The sequence below is a fragment of the Podarcis gaigeae genome (assembly GCF_964106915.1).
Source record: "Podarcis gaigeae genome assembly, chromosome: 15".
Taxonomy (NCBI): Eukaryota; Metazoa; Chordata; class Lepidosauria; order Squamata; family Lacertidae; genus Podarcis; species Podarcis gaigeae.
In genome coordinates this window covers 10,584,653-10,610,594 of record NC_139692.1, presented here as the reverse complement: position 1 = coordinate 10,610,594, position 25,942 = coordinate 10,584,653, and the positions used below count along the sequence as shown (strand labels likewise).

General features: G+C 43.0%; 1 protein-coding gene across 1 annotated transcript in view; it reads right to left on the bottom strand.

Annotated features, from left to right (window-relative positions):
• NUDCD3 (NudC domain containing 3) overlaps positions 1-25,942 on the bottom strand; it is a 64,306-nt gene that overhangs the window by 34,739 nt on the left and 3,625 nt on the right. The window contains exons 2-3 of the mRNA XM_083713765.1: positions 24,717-25,033; positions 1,789-1,921 (exon numbers count right to left, since the gene is read on the bottom strand). Of these exons, the coding sequence (XP_083569891.1) occupies positions 1,789-1,921; positions 24,717-25,033 (450 nt within the window). The remainder of the gene's footprint in view (positions 1-1,788; positions 1,922-24,716; positions 25,034-25,942) is intronic.

Here is a 25,942-nt window from a genome sequence, read left to right as displayed (position 1 = left end):
CTGTGAAGCAAAGTTAGTTTTCTTTTCTGCAACCATCAGGCTTAACATAAACACGTTGGGCTTCTCCACAGCAAGCTGATCACATGAGGTTTATTGATGCTGGCCTGTCTTCCAAGGAGAAAGTTGGATAGCGAAGCATGCTAAGACCAAGGAAACCACATGGAGAAAAAAATATATGCCTGCATTTGCTACGTGCTTCAGCAGCAGATACTGTCTCTATCTGCACGCACCCTGCAAACAGTCTTTGCTTGCAGAATCAGAAGATTCTCCAGCAAGCAACAATTAAAAATACTTCACACTCCACAAGGCATGAGTCCCAGGGAACACAGCAGAAAAGGAATCCTGGAAAACAACATCCCCCAAGAAAAACCATCTCAACATCAATGAGGCTGTTTACACAATAATGGTTTGTTATCTTCGATCAACAACACTGAGGTGATAACCATGCAAAAGGTACACTTTGCTGTTCAAATTGGGCTCTTTCACTGTAGTTTTATAAAGAACTGACAGCCAGCCAGCAGAGATGATAATCCTGCAGTCATTTTTCCTTAGATAAAAGAAGTGAATCAGGACCTGACCATAGGACAGTGACTTTCAATTCACTTTACACATTCAAGGAGGGATGAATCTGAGTAAACAATCCAGAAACAAACAAAAAAAAAGGGGGGGGGAAGAACCTTGGGTGGTTATCCCAAGGCAATTCAAATGTAATATTTATGGGTGCAGACAAAAATTGCAGGTGGTCATGAAGGTGGTCTCCCTGATTCAATTTTAAGACTACTGCAAACTGCAGACTAGGGCTTTCCTATTCTGTTCAGCAACATCCACACAATACTGCCAATGCTAGCTGGCAGTCGCGCTCTCCTGGGTGTCAGGCAAAGGATTCTGCTAACTGGTGATGCCAGGGGTTGCCATTTGTTCTACCACTGAGGAATGGACCCTTCTTTTCTTTTGGATCTCTAAATTTGTTTAGGTACAGGTCTATTTTGCATAACTATGCAGAGATTTTTTTGCGGGGGGGGGAGAGCAAGAAATGTGCAAAACGTTCTGCTGATAGATCAGAAGCAGAGCTCTGAAGTGTTTGGTTAAGTATGGAGAAGAACATGCAGAACAAGGAGCGCCCTGCTAACAGCTGTTTTCTACAGGCCTCTCAGCTACATGCCTGCATTCTGCTGCAGTCGAAAGGCAATTTGGTGTGGCCCTCTGGTGGACAGCTAGAGACAACTACAGCATAAAGTATTCCTTCCAGTAGCACCTTAAAGACCAACTAAGTTAGTTCTTGGTATGAGCTTTCGTGTGCATGCACACTTCTTCAGATACACTTTGTTCAGACCTTGGATTCTTATCTCATTATACATGACAAAGCCATTTTTCACCTTCTCACCCCTTGCTTTTTCCTGTAAGACCTATTGCAGTCGTTAAGAGTCGTCAACAGGCTCATCACAGCTATCTGCCAATCACCCATTCCCACCACCCTTCTGAGTAATACCCCGCCCCCCTTCTCACTATATAGAAGGGTCTGGAAACTTCTGTTTCAGTGTATCTGAAGAAGTGTGCATGCACACGAAAGCTCATACCAAGAACTAACTTAGTTGGTCTTTAAGGTGCTACTGGAAGGATTTTTTTTGTTTTGACTATGGCAGACCAACACGGCTACCTATCTGTAACCAGCATAAAGTATGTTTGTACCGACCCAGACCAGCATCTCTGTCCCATGCAGGCAAGATAGTGGGAGAGATTCTCACCCACAGTGGACCACCCAAAAATCCCGTTCCTCATTATTATTACCTGCTTGCCTTTCAGAATGTGCTTGGGCACTGGGACTTTAATCTCCAGATCACTGTAGTCTTGGGACCAGGCGTAATTCTCCCGCACTGCTCCATTGTAACTGTCAGGATTTGCCTGGAACTGCTCCTGTTTCCTGGGAGAAGAGAGTAAGAAGCTGGCTATTAAAATGGATGAACGGAAGAAGAGTCAAAGACCAAAGAAAAGCAAGCAAACAAAAACAGGGAGAAGCTGCAAGCAAAAGCCTAAAATGGTGCTAAGGTCTACTCTTATGCACCCCAGGAGCCTCAGTGGACAACTCCACATGCCTTTATATTAACCCTAGGATATCCTTCTCACTCCGATAGGGTGTGGGTGGTGCTGTGGTCTCTTGGGCTTGCTGATCGCAAGGTCGGCAGTTCAAATCCATGTGACGGGGTAAGCTCCTGTTGCTCTGTCCCAGCTCCTGCCAACCTAGCAGTTTGAAAGCATATCACTCTGAGTAGATAAGTAGGTACCACTGCAGCGGGAAAGTAAACAGCATTTCCATGTGCTCTGGCACTAGTCACAGTGTCCCATTGCGTCAGAATTGGTTTAGTCATGCTGGCCACATGACCTAGAAATGCTGTCTGCAGACAAACGTCAGCTCCATTGGCCTGAAAGCAGAGATGATCGCCGCACCTCATAGTTGAACCTGACTGGACTTAACCGTCCTGGGATCCTTTACCTTTTGCCTTTACCTCTAATGGATAACAGGGAAAGCAGCATGAAACAACTTTTCCTCTCCCGACCCCCAGCCCCTCTCCCAATATTTACCTTGCATTTTCCATCATGCTAATCCATAAGGATGACGAATCTGCTAGGTTAAACTGAGGAGGGCCAGCTGTTGTGCCACTAATGACATTTGTATTAAAATGGTCCCAGTGGCTTCTCCAGAGAGCTAAGACTAGCAAGTCACCCTTTAGTTGCCTCCAGTGCCAGAAAGTGAAGCATTGCCAATGTTGTGGGGGGGCTGTGGGGGGGGGAGGGAGAAAGTTTGCATTTCACATCATGGGACTCAATCACACTAAATGCCCCCCTCCCCACTCAATTCTGTCAAGCTTTGGGTAGCCTCCAGACAAAAGAAAAAGGTTAAAAATAGACTAAGCAAAAGGACAGCTGCGGTCAGTCATGGTAATGTGGAAAAACAACAAGAGGCAAATGCTTAAAAACAGGGACAGGACAATGGAGGACAGTGAACTCTGTAAAAAAAAAAAATAGGCAGGCAGCACTAACTTTACACAATTTATTACTTTTTTATGACAACTGGATTTACTTCTACTATTTGAGTTTGCTGAACAGGGTGACACATGAGCCATTGCGACAGAAGATCGGAATGGCATGGCCGGCACTCGGTGCTGCCCTTTCCAAGTCACTGGAAGGTAAGTGCACACACTCCTTGGCCTGGTATCACGCAGTTCCAGGATATAGAAGCAATCTCAGTTTTCACAGAACAAGCCTCTCTTCTCGCCCTGGTCTACCTCCCAAAGTGCTCCCACAGGTCAAAACAAAGGTATACCCAAGGAACACCTCCATAACACTAAACAGGTTCACACAGTCCGTTCTTAAAGCATGGAAGGAAAAATAGGCAAACTGCCCCCCCACCCCATTATCCCCCCTCCCCAGGTTCACCCCCCACTATTCCATTACACAGCACAAAACTTGGCAAGCCAAAGGCCTATATTGCCTACCAGACTTCTACAAAAATAACGAACTCTTGTTGACACAAGAAATACAAGACAAACTAGGGGTCTATAAATATGAATCAGGGAGCTTGAAGCTCAAAGTATTTAAGAAAGAAGAAACCCTTTAGAAGAACAAACATTAAAAGTTTGCAGCAGGCCAGGGAAATGTTTGGGCATTGCTTGCCCTTAAAATGATATGACTGAACAGCAAGGTAGTCAATTTGCAGGAAACATCAAATTCTGGATGGTAGAAACTCAAGCAGATGGTAAAACCTCCAAAAGAGTCCAAACTGGGTGACTAGGCAACAGAATGGCAGCTGGAAGTACAGCACCCTAATTTTACCTTTCTACAGACAATGTGTAAAATTGGCTCTGAATATCCAGGAACGTTCTTTGTCATAGTGGAAAGTTCGCTAAAAATGTCAACTCACTGTGCTGCACCAGTGAAAAGGGCAGAATCAGTGTAAGGAATTATTAGGAAAGGAGCAGAAATAACATCATGCACCTTGCCATTGCAGTGCAGGCCTAGCTAGAATACTGTGTACAATTCTGGTTATCCCCATCTAAAAAAAAGATATTTCAGCTTGAAAAGGGCAGCTAAAATGATCAGAGTTACCGGTAAATCATCTTCCCTAAAGATTTTGGGGCCTTGTAGTTTAGGAGAGGCGATTAAGTGGTGGGAGAAGAGAGGCCTCTCAGATCCTGAATTGCTTAGTCAATTTATATGCTCAGACAATAGCCATGACCAAATTTTCCTCGGCGCTCCATTTGCTTTGGTTACTTGGATCGGATTCACACTTTCCATGATAGGGCTAACATAGTTTTCAAATTATACTTTTTCATTGCAATGTATTTATATGCTGCCTATTGACCCCAAAAAAGGCCCCCAAGGCAGCTTACAAAGAAATGTACCTGCAAACAATTCAGGTAGGTAGCTGTGTTGGTCTGACACAGCAGAAATATATTTTAAAAAATTAAAAATTGTCCAGTAGCACCTTAGAGACCAACTAAGTTTGTTCTTGGTGTGAACTTTCGTGTGCATGCACACTTCTTCAGAATGCAAACAATATAAATGATACAGATTCAAAACAAAACCTTAACATTTCAAAAGCCAAATATTAAAATCCAAATGCATTCTTGTTCCTTCCAAAAAAACGAAGAGCATCCCCCCGAAAAATGTTGAGCGAGCAAGAGGAAAAATGTAAGCAGCACTTTCTCTTTATAAGGCTCCCAGGCAGGGCAGTGGGGCAAAGCAGGTGGGGAAGCTGGTCCTTTGTGGTTCCAGCAGTTTCTCCCTTGTAGCAATAGGCTACAACAGGGCCACCCATCTAATGTCACCATGACATCAGTAACCCAATAGTGCTTGCTGTAAGAACCAATCAGTGCTATCAGGAAAACTTGTTTGGAGCAGGGATCCACTTGCACCTATCGGGGCTTGCTGTCATCTATGATCAGTGCCAACAGCAAGCCTCACTTGCCAAATAATAACTGGGAGCATCCTTTAGGACTCCCAATTGTTCCTTCGGCAGCCAAGTCTTTGCCTTCTCTCCCAAGGAAAGCTAAAAGAAACCCTAGTTTTCCACCCTCAGCCTCCACTTACGGACCGTAGGACTTACTATTATAGCGATACATAAATCCGCTTTGATAAGGCATTCACAAAATGCAAGGATTACCAAAACAGGTCACCAAATTGACCTCTAATCGACAATCCACATGCATCAATCCCTCTAACAGGCGACTTAAGTGGCTTGTGCTGATCACTAGGGATGAAAAATGGGCCCATCCCGTTAAGAAACTGAAGGTGACCGCACAATTATGTTACTGCGGAACCCAGGGCAGAGTGCAGATACAAGCTCTTACTCTTACTTCGCAACAGTAAAATCCAGTCTGATAGATTTGCCCAGCACACTGCTCAGCTCAGAGGAAGTACATCAAGATCACCCTGTCTGGCATCCAGGCTAAGGGATGAGGCCCGACTCGTGCAGTGCAATTTCAGCTTAGAAAGAAAGCAATGGGAGAAACTGGGGGACTTGAACAGAAAAGTCTGCTGGTGGCTGGCAACATTTTGTTTTAATTTTAAAATAGGTTCTGAAATGGAGCAAGGATAAGGAGGGTGCTGGAACAGACTTTGCAAAAGTTCCCTCATTGGAGATCCATTTCCATGGAGACAGTTGTTATGGCAGCATAGAACAAACCTGGCTGATTCCAGCTTCCTAAAATGCCTAGAGACTACAGGAGCCAAAAGGGCTGGAGGACAAATAGAACAGAGAAGCAGGGGGAAGCTATCAGATTTACAATACTCCCTCTCTCTCTTTCCTGGTAAGTGTAATGGATTTCAGGAGGATAAACGGACTAATACTCTTTAAAGCCTGGATGACTTTGAGAAGCTTCAGTTAGTGTTGAACACAACAGTCTGCCTCCTGACAAATCAGGAGCACATGGCACCCACATCAGGTCTTCACCATCTGCCAGTCCTGCCTTTCTGTTGATTTTCAGACATGTATCTAGTTGCTAGTTCTGACCTATAAAACCCCACAGAGGGCACTAAAATATTATTTCCTTACGCACAGGGGACAAGACAGGCATGCGTGGTCCCTCTGAAATTAGAATTCAGAGTTATTTAGTCTCATTGGCTTATTCGTCATTATATCTAGGTTTTTTCACCATGTTCAAAGGCTTGGATTACAATGATTTCAAGTTTCTGCAGGAAGCAAGGAGAAAGAAGATATTAGCATTGTTTGCACCAAGAAGCTGATGGATTCTGTAAATTTCCAGAGGCTATTCTTCCAAAGGCCTAGAGTAGAGAAATGGCTTGGTCAACTGATATGTTCACCCTGACATGTCTTAGCTCAAGTTTTACTGAAGGATTATGGGAGATGAAACAGTGAGGTCTGCAAAGGCAAGAGTGGTGGAAGACTAGTCTCAAATTCAACCAACGGTAATTGACAGCTAGGGCTGCCTGCTTTATTCGGTTTAGTTGGCAATCAAATAAATGAGCTGACAAATTGATGAGGGTGAAATGTAACCACAATGTGGCTGATTATCAAGTGTGTAAAGACACATTTATTTTTTTAGGGTTCTTGTTGGCTCTTGTATGATTACTCTAACCACAATATTAAAGATCACCATGTCTTTTGGTTATTAAACTGTCAACTTTGCTTCCGTTTTCTTTAGTATATCTAAAAGCAGTATGTACTGAGGTTTTGACAGCATGCACATTTCCAGAAAATGCAATGCGTTAAAAAGGCACACGATCAACACACACACTCACACTTGGCAGTCCTATTTAGAGCCTTTGTAAAGACCTATTTCCTGCAGTGAGGGTAGCACAACTGTGCACCCTAGCAAAGAAAAAATTCTTGCATGTGCTCCAGCTTAAGATTCCACTCTGATTTTATGTCCCGTAACTGAAACATCTGGGCCCTCAGCTAAGTGCTGTTGTATGAATCATTTTCAGCTACGGTAACCTGTAGACAAGATGCTTAGAGAACTGTGTGGCCTGTTATTTGTTCCCTTTATAACTACATGCTAGGACCCCTTTTAAGGAAGGATATATTATCCTCCGTATAGTCTGTATAGACCCGTATGGTCTGTATAGTTAAAGCTTTGGTTTTCCCAGTAGTGAAGTGAGAAGCTATGGTTTTCCCAGTATGGAAGTGAGAGCTGGACCATACGGAAGGCTGAAGAATGGATGCTTTTGAATTATGGTGCTGGAGGAGACTCTTGAGAGTCCCATGGACTGCAAGAAGATCAAACCTATCCATTCTTTTTTTTAAATATATTTTTATTAAGATTTTTAAACATAAATGCATATATGATGATCAATGTAACATATATCATAACATAGTTTCTTAACTTCTTTGGACTCCCTCACGTCTCCCGCTCCCACTTGCATCATTGTCAATTCTTGCCCGCAATTTATCATCTTATTTACATTATTGTGTCTCATTCATTTAGAATATAATCTAGTAATTCTCCCAAAGGTTTATGATTTTTCCTCAATCACATTTAACGTCCTAATTGCATCTAATTTAGTGGTGGCCAATTATTTATGATCTAGCCTCCATCTTAACATTCAACCAAATTACAATGCTTTTTTAAATAAATCTTAAATTTCTTCCAATCTTCTTCAACCTTCTATTCTCCCAGGTCTTGGATTCTGCCGGTCATCTCGGCTAGTTCCATATAGTCTATCAGTTGCATCTGCCACTCTTCCAGTGTGGGTAGATCTTGAGTTTTCCAGTGCTTAGCGATGAGTATCCTTGCTGCCGTTGTTGCATACATTAAAAATGTTCGGTCCTTCTTTAACACCTTCTTTAACACCAAACCTATCCATTCTTAAGGAAATCAGCCCTGAATGCTCACTGGAAGGACAGATCCTGAAGCTGAGGCTCCAATACTTTGGCCACCTCATGAGAAGAGAAGACTCCCTGGAAAAGACCCTGATGTTGGGAAAGATGGAGGTCACAAGGAGAAGGGGACGACAGAGGACGAGATGGTTGGACAGTGTTCTCAAAGCTATGAACATAAGTTTCACCAAACTGCGGGAGGCAGTGGAAGACAGGAGTGCCTCTGATAAAAATGAATTTGCTACCAAAAATGTTATTTCTGTTTCAAACAATACCAGTGATCAGCAATACAAGATGCTTTAAAGAAGGGCAGAAAGATATTACAAGATTTATCTAGCAGGGGAAGAAACAAAGAATAAATTATTGACAGACATGTGATCCTGATGAGTGATTTTCTGCAATCCACCCTAAAATAAGCTCAACAACTCTGGCAATTTCCCCCCATTTTCTTAATTTGGAGTCCCCCAACATAGGGGGTGTCTTATACATGGGGGCGTGTTATACATTGAAAAATGTGGTATATGAAAATGATGTATCATTGGTATTTAACTCCTAGTTAATTAGCTAAAATGTATAAATCAAAGTCTAAAACATACTGGAAATGTAAAGAGAAAGAGGGTACTTTTTACCACATGTGATGATCATGTAAGATGATAAAGGACTTCTGGGAAACGGTACATGATTAATTAGAAATAAATGTTGAAAACAACTTTTCCTAAGAAACCAGAAGCTTTTCTCTTAGGTATTATAGGTCCAGAGATCCTGAAGGACCAGTTGAAACTATTCATGTACGCGACCATGGCTGCATGGATTCTGTTAGCCCAGAAATGGAAAGATGGTACAACTCCAGCCAAGGAAAAGTGGCAGATAAAATTTATTAACTATGCTGAGATGGCAAAACTTACAGGAGGAATTAGAAACCAGGAAGAGGGGGTCTTTAATGGGGGAAAATTATAATCTATTTGAAAAACTATTGTAAACAATTACACACATTGGTAGGATTGACAGAAAACATGTGGTAAAAATTAGAACTATGGAATGATAAAAGATTTATAAGAATAGAGTTATTAAAGAGATGCAGAGGGAAAAATTGTTAAATTAAGATCCACAATTCGGGGGGGGGGAGTCAAATGGGATTACATATATATGTTTTTATTTTGCTTGTATATGTAAAATAGAAAATGCAAATATATATATATAAAAAAGAGTGTCATTCCCAAGGAAGTATTTTGAAGCTGTGATTGGAGGAGTACAAACCTTGATAAACCAGGGAGGCTGATGGCTGCAGTTTTGGGAGCTGAGTGTTGCCAAGAAAAGAGGTCCTCCTTTCTGGAGGACACATGTTGTACAGCTTTGGAGCATTTCTGGACAGTGAGACAGTAATTGGGGTAAGGAGCATGTTTTCCACTGGCAACTGCCTCAGTATTTAGAAAATTAGGATCTGGCCTTTATCATATATGCACTGCTTGTGTCACCTGACTGCTGTGCTGGGTTCTACCTTATTACTGCACTCCACCAACAACTAGGAAAAAGAGCTAAATGGACAACTGCAGAAGATCACCACTGGTGTTTTAAATTCCAGATATGGTTATGTAAAGGTAAAGGGACCCCTGACCATTAGGTCCAGTCGCGAACGACTCTGGGGTTGCGGCGCTCATCTCGCTTTATTGTCCGAGGGAGCCGGCGTACAGCTTCCGGGTCATGTGGCCAGCATGACTAAGCACTTCCGGAGAACCAGAGCAGCGCACGGAAACACCGTTTATCTTCCCGCCGGAGCGGTACCTATTTATCTACTTGCACTTTGACGTGCTTTTGAACTGCTAGGTTGGCAGGAGCAGGGACCGAGCAACGGGAGCTCACCCCATTGCGGGGATTCGAACCACCAACCTTCTGACTGGCAAGTCCTAGGCTCTGTGGTTTAACCCACAGCGCCACCTTATGGTTATGTACATGCAGCCTAAACAAAATAAAGAATTCATTCATCAATCTCCAACAGATTGTAAATTCCACACATTAATTAAGCCATGCTCAGGGTTTGGTCATCAATGAGGGAAAATACTCGCAAGTATCTATGTCCAAGTTCACCAAACAAGTGGGTCCCAGACTGAACCGCAGGCTTGATCTGAATGTCAGTTTAAAAAGCTTGAAGACTCATTTTCAAAGAAGTGGCATTCCTCTAGCACAGAGGTAGGAAGCCTCAGGCCCTGGCCTCAATAGTCTCCTTAGGTCATGCCCCTACAGGCCCCACCATCCTCAGCTCTGCTCTGCACCCTCCTCAAGGGCTTTGACTTGCTGGAATGTAACTGCACACTTAATTGTGATTGTGTCTCCTGCTTACCTGGATGAAAGATAAGAGAGAAACTTTGGGCTTTTGGATGGCTGGAATGCAGCCTACTGCACAAAAGAGTCACATCTCCACCCACTTTCATCTCTCGTCACACTCATGGGTGACCAGAGATGAAAAGCCATGGGTTTTTGTAGACCCACAAGCAAAAGCAGAAACATGCAAGTGGCAGACTGGGAGCTGACAAGCCTCAACGGTACCAGAAATTGCAATGCAAAGCTATTGTAAGAAGCATCAGAATACTTGGGGGGGGGGATCTAGAACTGGACAGATGCAGGGTGGCAAGCTTGTTTGTTAAGAAGGATCTTCAGAACAAGCAGAAAGTACCCAGGGTGCTTTAGGACAGTGATAGCCAACTTGGTGCCCTCTGGAAGACGTTGGGACCCCAGCTCCTATCATCCCCAGCCAGTACAGCAGATGATCAGGGATAATGGGAGCAGAGGTCCAATAACATCGGGCTACCCATGCCTTAGGGGAATGAGCTGCTGTTGGCACCTTACAGACATTCAGGGAATGCATTTCTGGGAATCAATCATGCCTGTGCTGGAGACAGAGGGCAAGAAGGAGGTCTACCCAGAAGACAGACCCTAGGAAGAACGATCATGGCAATCCAAACCACCTGCCATGCCGGCCACCTAAATAAGAACAGAAATCCGCAGCAGTGGCCAAAAAATCAAAACTGTTGAAACTGTAGGAGGAGAGGGTTGGGAAACGTCAGCTTTTAAATAAAGGGTTCGGCATTGCTCATACTTAGCTGATGGTAGTGGGGATGGTGTGTTCCGTCCATGTGTTCCGCCTTGTTCTATTTTTGCTTCAATGTGTCATGGGGTGGTGGTGAAAGCTTATTTATTTATTTATTTAAACCAAACATAAACACCAACAAATCTGGTGTTCATCTCCTTTCAACAGCCATGCTCATTTGTATCTATCGTTCTTTCTCCTCCTCCAGCCCAAGAGTCCACAGGTGCGATGTGCCACTGGTGAGCACAGTGTTGGGGAGAATTGGCATCTTTCTCCTGAGTTTGTAGGAGAGAAATGACTTTCCCAGACAGTATGTAGAGCCGTGCAGATGCATGGAAAGCAGTGAGATTCCTTGCTGCTGTTCTGAGTGCGTGAAACTTGGAGCAGAGCAGAACTGAGGAGGGCAGCAGGGACTTCTTCATTCCAAGTAGCCTGCACTTGAGCACCATAGGACATCAAACAAAGCACTGTCTTTTCCTCAGCAGAAAGGGGGAGTCAGCTTGACTATCAAGGCTCAAAGTTGAAGCCTAGAGTTGCTGTCCCTCCTGATTTCATTCATTCATTCTGTGTATATGGCACAGAACTTGGAATTCCCGAAAATCTTCATTTACCTTTAAAAAGAAAAAAAGGTTCCTTCCCAAACTCATGATTTGATGCAAATAGTTGCAGATCTACATAACACGTGTAAAGTGATTTCAGCATTCTGGAGGTGTCAGCCTGCGGAGTTCTGTTCTTCCCACACTGCTCCCTGGCAGGCCGTTTTACTGCTCCATCTTCGTATCTTCTTGCACATTACTAAAATACTCCAGATTCTGCAAACACGGGGTTCCACGTTTAGCTCTGGCATCAGCGACCACCACTAAGCAGAATCAACTAAGCCGAATCAAAAGATTCTGCAAACACTTAAGAGATGCTCTTTGGAACATGCAAACTGAGCAAACACATGTAAAAAACAACAACCTGGCATGCATAAATGCTATCAGTTGACAGAATTCAGCATTTAGCACATAATGCCTGGTTAATTATTTTTAATGCAGATTTTTCTTTCAAAAAACAAACATCCTGAATAGCCCCCAATAGGCATTTCTATGTTTTAGGAAAGATTCCTTATAGCATTAACAATGACTTTGCTCTCTCAAACCACCTGGGACCTGACATATTTTGAGTTTGCATGCTGCTAAAGGTTTTTATTACAGTGGCTTACTGTAGGAACCATATTAGACATGCAGGAGATTTCATATATGGACAAGACAGCAAATGCATGGCGGAGCCGGGGCGTGGCGAAGTTTGTCAAAGTTATACCCAAAGCCGACAGGAGACATTCTCCAAGATGTTTGGAAAAGGTATTTGCCATCATCTGCTACCTCCTGCTCCTTTAAGTTAGATATGTCAAGGGTTGAACCTGCATGCAGGGCATGAGTCCAACCTGCAGCAATAGCCCTCAACACACATGCCCAAAGAGGTTCCTTCATCACTTTTCTGGTGCTTAACGAGCCCCTCAAATCAGCCCAAGGTCTATTTCAAGGAGGGCAAAACAGAAACCCCTGGCTGCCACTAGGCTGTCCCCAGGCACTTGAACTTTTTTAATCTCTAAAACTACTCATCCAAACAGGAGTTAAAAGAGAAATCTTCAAGATTGCAATCCTAAACAAGTCTACAAGGAAGTACTTCTCACGGAAAACAATAGACCTGCACAGGGCAGGTATCCTTTCAAAGGAAAGGCGTGGGTCCCAGGTACTGTACCCACTTACTCTGGGTTACCCAAAAAGCACAGCAAGAACACGGAGTTAACAGCAAAATAATTCAGCTAAGAAATAACCAAGTTTCAAGCTAGCATGAAAACTGCATGAGGTCCTTTCATAGGCCTTCTCAAAGCCAGCACGTACGAAGCCTGGCATTTTGCAGAAAGGCACCCTGCATAGCAAAACAGACTGGAATTTATTTCAGTGGTCAGGCATTTAAATCATCTCTTTGACAGCAGCCTACGGCAAGAAGAGCCCATCAAAGTAATTAACTAGGAGGTCAGAAATGCAAAGGAATGAACCGAGGACAGTAAGGAACATTTCATACAAGATATTCCTATTGATAGATGAGCAGCAATGGAAAGCAACTAATATAGTATTTTCCCTGAAATTGGTTCTTCCTCAACTGTCAACTAGCAATGGGCATTCCACCAAGGTACCTAAACTAGTGCCATCCCTGTTGGTTATTAAAAGAAATGTAACTTTAAGAAGTGGTGCCCAAATTTGCTCCTTTCCTTTCTCTTTCTCCATTCCTTTTTCTATTAGAATTTTAAGGCCATGTGTTTAGATTTTTATTGACTTCCAAGCTGCTCTAGGAGCCTTTTGGCTCAAGAGAATAAATACATGGGTGTTGCACCAAGATTCTAATAAGACACTCCAGACTTCCTTGTGCAAGGCCACAGAAGTACTCAACACTGCTAAAAAGCCACTAAAAAGCCCCTTAGAAGTCTGAACAGCCCCTTAGAAAGGTACCATGGGCTACCAATCAATAAGGTTAATAGAGTGAACGTGTCTCAGAGAAGGATACAATAGCACCATCTACTGGTGATCCGAGGTAGACACAAGGCTAAGAAAACTTATTTGACCATGAGTCAATAAAGAACGTTTTTGCTACTGCAAGATACGGGGTGTGCAAATATACACCGAAAGGACTCACATGTTTGTACATCAATTGGATGTACCTATAATGGTCACTGCCTGCACAACACGAGGTTGTCACTGCTACAAATGCTGTAGTGTGTTCACTTATGGCTAGGGTGGGGAACCTGTTGTCTGACTACAGCTCCCATCAGCCCCAGCCAGCATGACCTATGGTCAGAAATGATGCATTTTGTAGTCCAACAACATCTCCACCTCCATCGTTCTGCCCGTACACTGAGGTCCAGCGTCGAGGGCCTTCTGGCGGTTCCCTCATTGCGAGAAGCAAAGCTACAGGGAACCAGGCAGAGGGCCTTCTCGTTAGTGGCGCCCGCCCTGTGGAACGCCCTCCCATCAGATGTCAAAGCGATCAACAACTACCTAACATTCAGAAGACATCTTAAGGCAACCCTGTTCAGGGAAGTTTTTAACGTGTGACATTTTAGTGTATTTTTGGTTTCTGTGGAAGCCGCCCAGAGTGGCTGGGGAAACCTAGCCAGATGGGCGGGGTACAAATAATAAATTATTATATTATTATTATCTAGGGGGCAGAAGGTTCCTCAGCCCATTCACTAATAACATTTGGAGGTTCAAAGCTGCCCGGCCCAGCCCTGACATAAGGACACCGAGGTTCCTGTTATACATTCAGCGAGGCTGGATCAGGATTAGGACACCACATGTGCCGGCTTTATAAAGTAACCTTTCTGTTAATTCTTTTACAAACCAGGGAATCATCATGTTTTCAGAATAGCAAGCAAGTTACGTCACATTGCAAAAGAACACAACTTATTATTTTCAGCTCATAGATGTGCTTGTCAATTACATACGATTTGTGGCAGAAGAATGAAACTACCTGATTTAATTTATGGCAGGGCCTGTGTTAAGGACTTAACTTTGTTGACACTGAATGGCTAAAATGCTGCCTTTAGCACAGGGGTAGGTAACCTAAGGCCCGGGAGCTGGATGTGGCCCATTCGCCTTCTCAATCCAGCCCACAGACGGTCTAGGAATCAGCATGTTTTTACATGAGTAGAATGTGTCCTTCTCTTTAAAATGCATCTCTGGGTTATTTGTGGGGCCTGCCTGGTGTTTTTGCATGAGTAGAATGTGTGTTTTTATTTAAAATGCATCTCTGGGTTATTTTTGTGGGGCATGGGAATTCGTTTATTTTCCCCCAAAAAATATAGTCCAGCCCACCACAGTGTCTGAGGGACAGTGGACTGGCCCATGGCTGGAAAAGGTTGCTGACCCCCGCTCCACAAGTCCACTGACAGAAAGATGGACTCCTTCGTCGCTAGGAAATTTGGGCCAAGGGCAGTGCTTTCACTGCTCACAGAATGCTTACATACACAAACTACCAGAAAGGAGACTTTAAAGACTATCAATACATTAGAATTAGAATCAAGGCTTTTCACCCAAGGAGGACCAATTTTATTTTATTTTTACTAACACTGATTTCAACGGGGGCCTTTTTCAAACCTAGACATCCTGAATTACCCACTTCTAAAGCCACAATGCTGCATTGAGGGAACCAGAGTTTGTTTTGGAGAGGGTTTCACTGAAGTTTCTCCATTTTAATGAGCAATGATTTTAAGCAAAGAAACCATGTTTTATTTAAACCAAGTCACACGCTGTCCTCTTGCCTGCAGCAAAGGGAGTTTTTTCTTGGTTAACAAAACAGCAGGAAGAGAGAGCAAAATGTAGGTTCAGTTGGGTTTCGTGTCCTCATTTCCAGAGTTAGGCACCCAGATCCCAAAGCAAATAATTGATATGGAAGACATGATACACTCAAGCTCTGAAGCTGCATTTAGATTTCCAACACCCGATTGAAGTTGTAAGGCTTCATTATTACAAAAGAAAGTTATGGGCCTTAAATTTTTTGTCAATGGAACAAAAGCACAATCCAACCTTACTCACTGACCAACAGGAACGTTCCTCATTATTAATTAATTAATTAATTAAATTTATATACCGCCCTATACCAGAGGGTCTTATATACCCACCCTATACCACTCAGGCACAAGATGCAGCATATTTTAGAAAGTCAAAGCTTAATTTATAGCCATTTGCAGCCCACATATTTTTTTACTGGATGTCAAACACAGCCTGGGGCAACGTGGAATCCAAGATGAACTCAGTTGTGGTCCCTCTTTGATTACAAATGAAAAATACATTTCAGAATCATGTCCTGACAGTTTGTTTTCAAAATATATGTATAAACTATGCACGTTACCAGCGCCAATTCAAATAAAACAAGCAGCATTGAGTACAATATTGTATACCGGACCCATTAAAACAATGGAAACACATTCTTAGGCCCAAGTGGATAGGACAGAAAAGATGCTATACATTCAGGATGATATCAAACAATTGACTCCATCTTGTACCCCATCTGGATAGCTTGTAAACCAGAAAGTGGTGGTGGTGAGTGGAATAAAAGGTACCAGGTAACATTTTGGATCGGCATTACAATCCCTCCTTTGGACTGTCATGCATGCAAATTCAGCATGCCGCCATTCATACAACTCCATCTGGAAGTACCTTTGAAAATTTCAATTTCTAGGTGTGGCAGAAGGTATGGCAAAAGTAAGCCCCATCTACCTTGAACCTAAGAAAATAATCTCTCTTCCTTGGGTTTGATTATCTGTATTTGTGACAACAGTGTCAGGCTGGATCTGTACATCCTAGACTGTACCATTTCAGGCTATGGGAGGGGGCGATAACTTTTGGCTGCTTCCCCACCTAAAAGATCACTGGCAAGTAGAATACTATCAGGAAGTATGGATCTAGCCTAGTTCTAATACTATTCTGTGTTCAGAAACAAAACAACAGCAATAACAACAAACAAAGAAACAACAACAACAAATACCCTTCCTATCTGACTGGGCTGCCCCAGCCACTCTGGGCAGCTTCTAACAGGTTCCACAGGGTTGGTGCCACTACCAAAAAGGCCCTCTGTCTGGTTCCCTGTAAATTCACTTCTCACAGTGAGGGAACAGCCAGAAGGCCCTTGGAGCTCAGTGTCCAGGCTGAACGATGGGAGTGGAGACACTCTGTCAGGTATACAGGGCCGAGGCTGTTTAGGGCTTTAAAGGTCAGCACCAACACTTTGAATAGTGCTCAGAAACGTACCGGGAGCCAAAGTAGGTCTTTCAGGACCAGTGTTATATTGTCCCAGCAGCTGCTCCCAGTCACCAGTCCAGTTGCTACATTCTGGGTTAGTTGTAGTTTCCAAGTCACCTTCAAAGGTAGCCCCACATGGAGCACATTGCAGTAGTCCAAGTGGGAGATAACCAGAGCATGTATCACTCTGGTGATATAGGGCACAGGTAGGTAGGGTCTCAGCTGGCGTACCAGGAAGTTCATATCAGACAGCAGTGCTAACCTTTGGGCCTTCAGATATGGTTAGACTACAGTTCCTATCTACCTGACCAGTGGTCATGCTGGCTTGAGATGATGGAAACTATGGTCCAACAACTTCTAGAGGGTCAAAGGTTAGCTACCCCTGACATAAAAGACCGTTCAGAGTTGTAGTCATCAGCTTACAGTCTATTAAATTATTCCAGCATTCTACCTCATTACCAGGGAAACAACCACCAGCAGTCATACATCAGGGAAACTAAACATACCTGCAAATATAGGCATAACGATGCAAATGTGCAAAACATATTGTTTTAAAATAAAGCCCAACCCACTTTAAAATTGGCTGCATGCTTCCAAAACTAGCATTTTTGATTCATGCATGGATTTTCAATGAACTAGCACCCAGAGGCTGTAAAATGCCAAAGAATTAAAGTTTAAATAGCAGGTCCTTTTTGACTTTGTTATCACATGGTGCCACAACATAGACATAACGCTTTGATCAACTTAAAAAAAATCTAGGCTTCCAACTGTTTCCAGTTTCAATCAATTTTTAGAAGCCAGCTCCACATCTTGATAGTTTGCTAGCCTACCCAGTCAGCTGAGCGGACATCTCTCACCCTAACTCAACACCACATTAAGAGTTGACAAGACAAGCCTACCAGAGAGCCAAACTCAGCAGACACTATCAGTATTTGCGTAGCAATAGACAGCTTGCTCTACTTAAGCGTACAAAAAGTAGCAGGGAGCCTACAGACACAATACGCCTGGTGCCCTAGGAGGAATGACCAGTAGCACCTTGAAAAGAATGTAAGAAAAGTTTCAATGGACAAAATCGTCATTTGATCTATAAATGAATCTTTTTATCCCGTGTAATTTTTTCCCCTTTCTGACTCATTGCACCTAATCCAGGATTGGGGCATGATTGACTAACACCGTCAGAAACACAAGCTTTTTAAAAGCACCATCACTTCTGAAATACATAGGTAGGTTAAAAAAACAAACCTTGGGTTTTTTTTGTTATTTAAACATTCCAGCAGAGGACTGGGGCAACTTTTTCAGCCCTAGAAGTGCATTCCTTTCTGGGGAACCTTCCAAGTACTGCATGGCAGATGAAAGCAGAGCTCCTCCTGCTGGGACTTATGGATGGAAATATATATATATACACCATGGAACACTATCCCAATACATGATCACAGCAGTGAAACTTTTATATGTACAAAGATGGAAAGATTGATCATTACCTACCATGGAGGAATGGTTGTCAAAATTACTGGACTTAGCTGAGATAACAAAGCATATACCTGTTGCCCTAACAAGAAAACAGCAACAACTAGATGCCACATGGGTTGGATCCATAGTTTACTGGGATCTACCCTGATATGCTCCTAAATAGATACATGCCATTAGGTAGACACTTGAAAATACCCTGGCGTGAACCTCCACTATAAACTTATGATAGAGAGGTAGAGGGAGTTCCTTCTGAAGCAGAAGTATCTCTCACTGCAAAGCCCAACAATGACAATCTTAATCTATTTGCTTTGTTCTTCATATCAATGGCCTGCAATGTCATAAATTCCTTCCAGTAGCACCTTAGAGACCAACTACGGTAAGTTTGTTATTGTTATTATAGTTGGGTCTCTAAGGTGCTACTGGAAGGAATTCTTTTATTTTGTTTCAACTACGGCAGACCAACACGGCTACCTACCTGTAACTACTGCAATGTCATGTCGCTGAACTACGCATTCCAGCAATAATGCCTTTACCAAACCTGTGGTATACTGAAATAGGCATGTGTGCTAGAAGTTGGTGCCTTTTAAAGATATCCTGCCCATCTTACTTTTACGTTTCTAAGTTTACAGCTCCAATTCTGGGTCACAGAAAGCTTCCAGGCATGCAACACTTTTGAAAGGGAACAAACAGATCTCACAAGTGTGTTGATTCTGCCGTTCCAGCGTAACCCAGTTTTGCTTAATATAGCAGCTCCTACTATTTTCTCCTACCATGGAGAGGACAGCCAGTTCAGCTCTACTTGCAAAGCAATCCCTTGTGCTTCAACTTACAAAGGCCACCATCGCTCCTGGTTCTACTTCAGAAACCTCAACCGCTTATGCTGCGCCACACTTCTCCGAAAAAAGCTTATACTTGCTTCTCATCCCTCATTTCCAATAACTTCACGAGACGCAACTCTTCCAATACCAGGCCTATGTCCAAGCAGGTCTTTATGAAGGAAACTGGCTGGTTTTTTAAAAAGCTGGAGAACTTGAACAAACAAGTGTGATCATTTCCAAATTTTCTCTTCCTCTTGTTAGCTACATATCAGCTGGTGAGTTTGTGCACTAAATTTCTGGTGGAAGAATCTCATCTCTTTCAGGGATTGAGGTGTGGATTCATATGTCATGTACACAAACAAAGATATATATCAGCAGAAAGAAAGAAAGGAAGGAAGGAAGGAAGGAAGGAAGGAAGGAAGGAAGGAAGGTAGTCTTCTGTTTGGGGGAGATTAGTGTTCTCCTCTGTTGGGTCAAATTTTCACCTTCATTGGTTAAACTCCCTCAGCCTAGCCAATGATTAAAGCATTTTCCAATCCTGTGGAAGGCTAAAATAAAAGAGAAGCAGATGCTCCCAGCCTGGTGCCCACCACATCTCATGACCACTTCTTTAATCATACCCGACCATTGTCCATGCTAGGGCTGATGGGAACTGGAGTCCAACAACATCTGGGAAGCACCAGGTTAGAGAAGGCTGGCCTGGAAGGTGTAGGGACATTCCAACATGAACCAACTTCCTGGTCTTAAGAGAGATGTAACTTAAGACCCCAGTTCCGTAAATGGGGTGAAGAAAAGACTAATTTATGCAGCTAAATACACTGTGGATCCTCTTGCTCAGACAATTATCAGCCAGAAGTTTGTATTGTTGTGCTTTTGATTTTTTAAAACTTCTTCCCCCCCCCCCCAATGCCATGGAAGTCCCAATTTCACTTTAAGCGCCTTCCACTCAGGCCACTCCACACCAAGTCAAATTACTAAGAAAGCTGTCTGACTTCCAAAGCGTCTGCTGTGCCAACAGAAAAATAAGGCAACCGAGAGAGTTCAGCCTTCTACATAAAAACAAAGGCGCAAATGAGAATCGGGAGTCAAACAATGTAAACAGAACTCAGGAGGCTGACTGATCTGTGGCACATGTGACACTATTTTAAATACTGTGAGGCAAATGTATGCAGAGTAAAATCTAAAAGAGGGCCAATTGAGAAGGCAGCACTCAAAATAAAAAAGGAGCTGAGCTCAGACATCGAGAACGATGGAGAGAGCTGCTTGTCAAAGCAGATGGAAATGTCTGGGCACAAAGAGTGTTGCAATTCACAGCCTCACACTACCCAGATGGCAATAAAACAGGCACACTTTATTCTGATCTTTCTGAAGTTGGAGACATGAAGATCAGATGGCAACATGTCCTACATAGGATCTTTTAGGGATGGAAGCCAAGCCAATATAGGCTTTGGCAAGAGCATCAGAAAAATGATATCCCATCTCATTCCATTAAGCATTTGTTGCAATACTACTCAAAGTTGTGATGTGCTGCATGTAAATGTAAGACCAGAAGGAATGAGGAGGAAAGACTACATTGTACGTGTCTTGTGATAATGAGAGGCCTCTATATAGCTGCCAGGTGATGATTACTTTGTTGGCATATTGCATGAGAAAAATTTACTTTGAGATTAGATTCATGTTTCATTCTTGCCATCTTCCAGGAGGAAGAACACGGGTGAACACAAAAGGTTTTAAATTTTAGATTCTACCTGTACCAAGTCTATCTAGAAGAAGAAGAAGAAGAGTTTGGATTTGATATCCCGCCTTTCATTCCCTTCAAGGAGTCTCAAAGAGGCCAACATTCTCCTTTCCCTTCCTCCCCCACAACAAACACTCTGTGCGGTGAGTGGGGCTGAGAGACTTCAGAGAAGTGTGACTGGCCCAAGGTCACCCAGCAGCTGCATGTGGAGGAGCGGGGAAGCGAACCCGGTTCACTAGATTACAAGACTACCACTCTTAACCACTACACCACACTGGCTCTCCAGTGCCACTGGCTCATAACAATACTATCTAGATCAGTATTGTCTAGACTGACTGACAGATTTTCAGCATTTCAGACAGAAGTCTCTTCCATTCCTATCTTGAGATGCCAGGGATCGAACATGGGATCTTTTGAATCCAAAACATGTGATTTATGGTTTTCTCCCAGTCAAGTGATATGGCACACACATATACCACCACTTCTGTGCTTCTAAGTTCTAGAAAAACATACAAACCCACCCTCTTTCGAAAGAGATAAGGACGTTTCGGGAGATAAGAATGACCATCCAGCACAGGGGCTGTGCACATTTGTGTAAGGTGTTAACAAAGGTCCAAATGCTTTTAGCCAGCTGCTCTTGTACTCTACCTGTATATTTGATTTGGCCTGGAAAGACATTCTATCACAATTACTGAAAGTGGCAGTAATTAAGGCATTTCAACTAACAAACCAATTCAGTTTTCACTAAATGCATATTTTATCGTGCTTGAACTTGATTTGTACAGAAAGGGCTAGAAAGTACGTGGGGATTGTTTTGGTTAAATGTTAGAAAAATGAGAGAAATTTGGGCCTTCAGCCCAGGAGCTACCACCACTCGTACATATATATATATAGTAGAATCATAGAATTGTAGAGTTCTATACAAGGGTCATCTAGTCCAACTCCCTGCAATGCAGAAATAAATGATGCACCTCCACATATTACTGCTTCCTCAAACACATTACTACTTCCTGTTTTCTTTCTATCATCTAAACATACCCCACATTTGAAGAAAACACCATATTCCTGAAACTACAAAAGCAAGTATACTGTGTTTTTGTACAAAATAAGAAGCAGAGATATAAGCACACCTCATCTACATACCAGATGAAGACTAATAATGTTCATCTTATTCACAGTTTGCAAGATGGTATATTAGAGACATGTTTAGGGTGATGAGACTTGGGAAAACTATGTTGTCTTCATGTAAAGAGAGTTTGAAATACGATTGCAGAATTTCAATTTCCATCCATTTGTTGCTAGAAATGAACATCATAGCATCTTGCTTAGCCAGGCTCTCAGGAGCGAATTTTGTCTGGAGGGAAACCTCAGAGACCTCACATATTCTTCAATATGCTTTAGAGTCTATGTTATCCATTTAGTGGATGCCAACACCACCCAGTGGCAAGCGTATACCAACTACAGCAGTTCTGCAAGAAAAGTTGGATGGCACATCTCTGCACACAATTCTTGAACTTTTCAGGAGCAAAAACCTGCATATTAGCTAAACAAGAGGAAGACATAATTGACGAAAAGCTGTATGTTTAGGGAATCTTCTGGTATTGGTGTAGTGATTCATTAATATAACCCTACCAAATACTAGACCTGTACAATGTATCAATACCCAGGACTGGTATGAGGGCCAGAGCTTGATGGCTGCTTTACCTGGTGAAACCATCGCTGCCGAGTCTCTCTACCATGATGTTTAGGCTGGCTAAAGGCAGATGAAAGGGACAGAACTGCTACCCAAATGAGCAGCAAATATAGGACATTTCACACCTTCAAAAAGCCTGCTCCACACATACAGTCTCAGTAACTCTTACAAAGCCCTATAAGGTAGGTTGATCATATTTCAAACAGAACAGTGGTTTTCCCAAGATGAAGCCAATGACCAAGGCAAGATCTGGAGACCAGCTCTTAGCTCACACTCGTCATCACTATGTTAAACACTGCTTTTCTTCCAGAGTAAAAATGCTCCATGCTCTCATACATCAACACTAGAAAACAGTGCCCAACAGGATCTTTTCCCCATGTAGGATGCTAAACCCATTCCAACACTCCACAGGCAATTGTGAAACCATCTTGTTCAGTGTTTGAGATGCAGAGATTGGTGTTTTCTGGCTTTTGGCAAGCTGCCTTTCCAAACCAACAGGAAGTGCAATGTCCACAATGGATGTCAGGATTCTAAGAGATTCCCATGACAGTAAAGCTTCCCCCATCCTGCAGCCATACCATCAAACTGATAAGAAGGTAAAGGTAAAGGGACCCCTGACCATTAGGTCCAGTCGTGACCGACTCTGGGGTTGTGACGCTCATCTTGCTTTACTGGCCGAGGGAGCCGGCGTACAGCTTCCGGGTCATGTGGCCGGCATGACTAAGCTGCTTCTGGCAAACCAGAGCAGTGCACGGAAACGCCGTTTCAAACAGAAACTCAGTATCAAATATTTCACCTTGCCTTCCTAAGTGACTAGAGTACCAACAAAGGACTTACATGGCAGTACACAAAAGCTTTTACGTTATCAGTACCTTGAGAAATACACTCACCAGCTGTGTCACATTCTGCTGCTAGCACATGCAGCTTGGGATGTCCGTAAAAAAATGCATTTCAAAAATTCCATTTCCAATATACTTTTGTCTGTATTACACATACAAAGCTCCCTAACACGTCACAAAAGAATTCATCCAAAGCTAATGAGTGTCTACCTCACAAAATTAAACATAATTTGTCTTAATTCCACTCTGAAGTACTATTTCCAAGGTGATTAGTCTTTAAACATTAAAAGCATCTTCCCAGACCCATCTTTATATTAGCAGAAACTCAGATAAACATAATGTAAGTGACAGGAACTAGGCATGGGTGTTAAGAGACGAGTGGAGATATTTAAGAATCAGCAACACAAACAGTTATCTCTGGAAAAGCTAGAAATTCTATTGAAAAATAAACAAAATAAATATTCAGCTTTTAGGTTTCACCTACAATGAAGAGCAGCAAGAAGAGCAGAAAATGCACATATCAAGCACATAATAGACAGCGGGTTCCCCAATACTTGCAAATTAGACAAGGTTTCTCCCTAAAGCCACCACAGGCCAGTATACTTGTTGTGGTGATATAACTAGTTTGGCAAGTGCACATCAAATAAATTCCATAGAGTATTCTCACCAAGATTTACATACTGAGTTGCAGCCTCTCGTTTAAGCCTAGTCTACACATACAAGAGAACAGGCCACACCACTTTAAACTCCCAGTGAAAAATCTTTTAGATGTTTACTCATACAGAAAAAACCTGCCTTGATAAAAGAAATCTAATACATCAAGGAGGGAGATTCCAGCATAGCCCTTTGTCAGCTCTGCTGGTTTTCTACCTATACAGCAGTGTGTTTGATGTGGGAGAGCACGAATCTTTCACCTACATTCAGAAGTGAGAAAGGGCCATAGGTCAATAGTAGAGAACATGTTTTCCTTGCAGATGGTCTCAAGATCAATCTTGGCTTCTCCATTTTTTAAAAGTACCAGGTAGCAGGTGATGGGAAAGAACTCCACCTTCAGGCACTGAAGAACTTCTGCAAGTCAGGAGTGGAGCGATGTCATATATTCCACCACCTCTGCTGTTTACCATTGCATTCTGTTGCACAGACAATGCTCCTGTTTCTTCCAAGCAATAGGCTGCCAGGCCCATGGCTGATGCCACCATGCGAGAAACAGCCACATGAAGGCTTAACTGTTAGCACATTTCTGTATATATCCAAAAGGCTGCTGCATAGATTCATCCACTGAAATAGCACCGGGGGCCCTTGCTCACAAATAAACATGTTTCCCTAGTGGCCCTCTTAAGAAAAATGAACCCGTCCCAAGCCTACAGGCTAAGCCATATTATAGATACATTGTCAGTTCATTTCTCTTCAGCAAAATGTTCGACGAGGTCAAAGCACCATAGCGGTCACTCACCTGGGCAGCTCTGCTGGCTGGCTTTCTAAAGGGGCAGCAACAGCCTCCGGTGGCTCCACGGCTGCATTGGCGGCTTGTGCATCTACTTTCTCCTCCACTGCCACGGGCTCCTGTGACTCTGTAGCCTTTCCACCCTCCGATACAGAGTCATCACCCACTGCTGCACTGATCTCAACCTCCTCAGCTACAGCGGGGACCACCTTCGCTCTCTCTCCTGCAGCTGCTATGTCCTCCTCTCTCTTCTTCACTTTTTCCTGACGTTCTTGCAGTCTTCTATCATCATCTTGGCGGGCCAGGTGTTCAAAGTTTTTGAAAGCCTGAAAGTGATACAGCAAACAAAGCAACAGCCCAACCATTAACCTATAGATAACAACAAGAGAACGGATGGAAAGGGTGGTTTGTTTTTTTTCAGAAGAGTGACAGAACTGCTCCTTGAAACAGACTGCTTCGTGGATGACCAACAGAAACAAAGCCATTTATATTTCTAACAAAACAAGTGCTGCAGCTTTGGAAGGACAATCAGCCCATGGTATTATCACTGAAGAATGGGAAATTATGCAGAAAGAAGAACTATACTAAACATAAACTTCTAGTGAGATGCTGTAGGGCAGTGGTGGGGGACTGGACACAGTCGGCAGGCCAGATCATCATCATCATCAATTTTTATGTATATCCTGCCCTCTCTGCCCAGGGCTAGGATCAGGGCAGCTAACACCAAATATGAATTACAATAAAACGTAATAGAAAAAGAAAAAAGCCTCACCCTTCATTGGCACTCACCTGGCACCACAGTGATGGCAGGTGACCTTTCTTTGAGCCCACACTTTTCTTTGGAATACCCAACAACCTTGTCAAGCACTCTGTAAGGGCCCTGAAAGCCTTGCTGAGGGCCTTGCAAAGCACTATATTGCGATAAGCCTTAAAATATTGACCAACCAGCTATTTGTCAGGTCTTCTGAAGCCCCTTGCAAAGCTCTCCACAAGACCCAACAGATGATACTTGGGTCTTGCAGAACCCTTTGCAGGTTTATCAACAGTGCTTGAAAAGCCCCTTTCTGCTTGCTACCTACCCCACACATTACCTCAGGAATAGGGGAGGTGGGCATAGCTTGGCCAAAATGGCCTTGCAGACCAAATAAGAAGGCCTGGTGGGGACCAATTAGGCCCGTGGACTAAAGGTTTTCCACCCCTGCTGTAGGGTTTCCACAAAAACTCAGGGCCAGAGA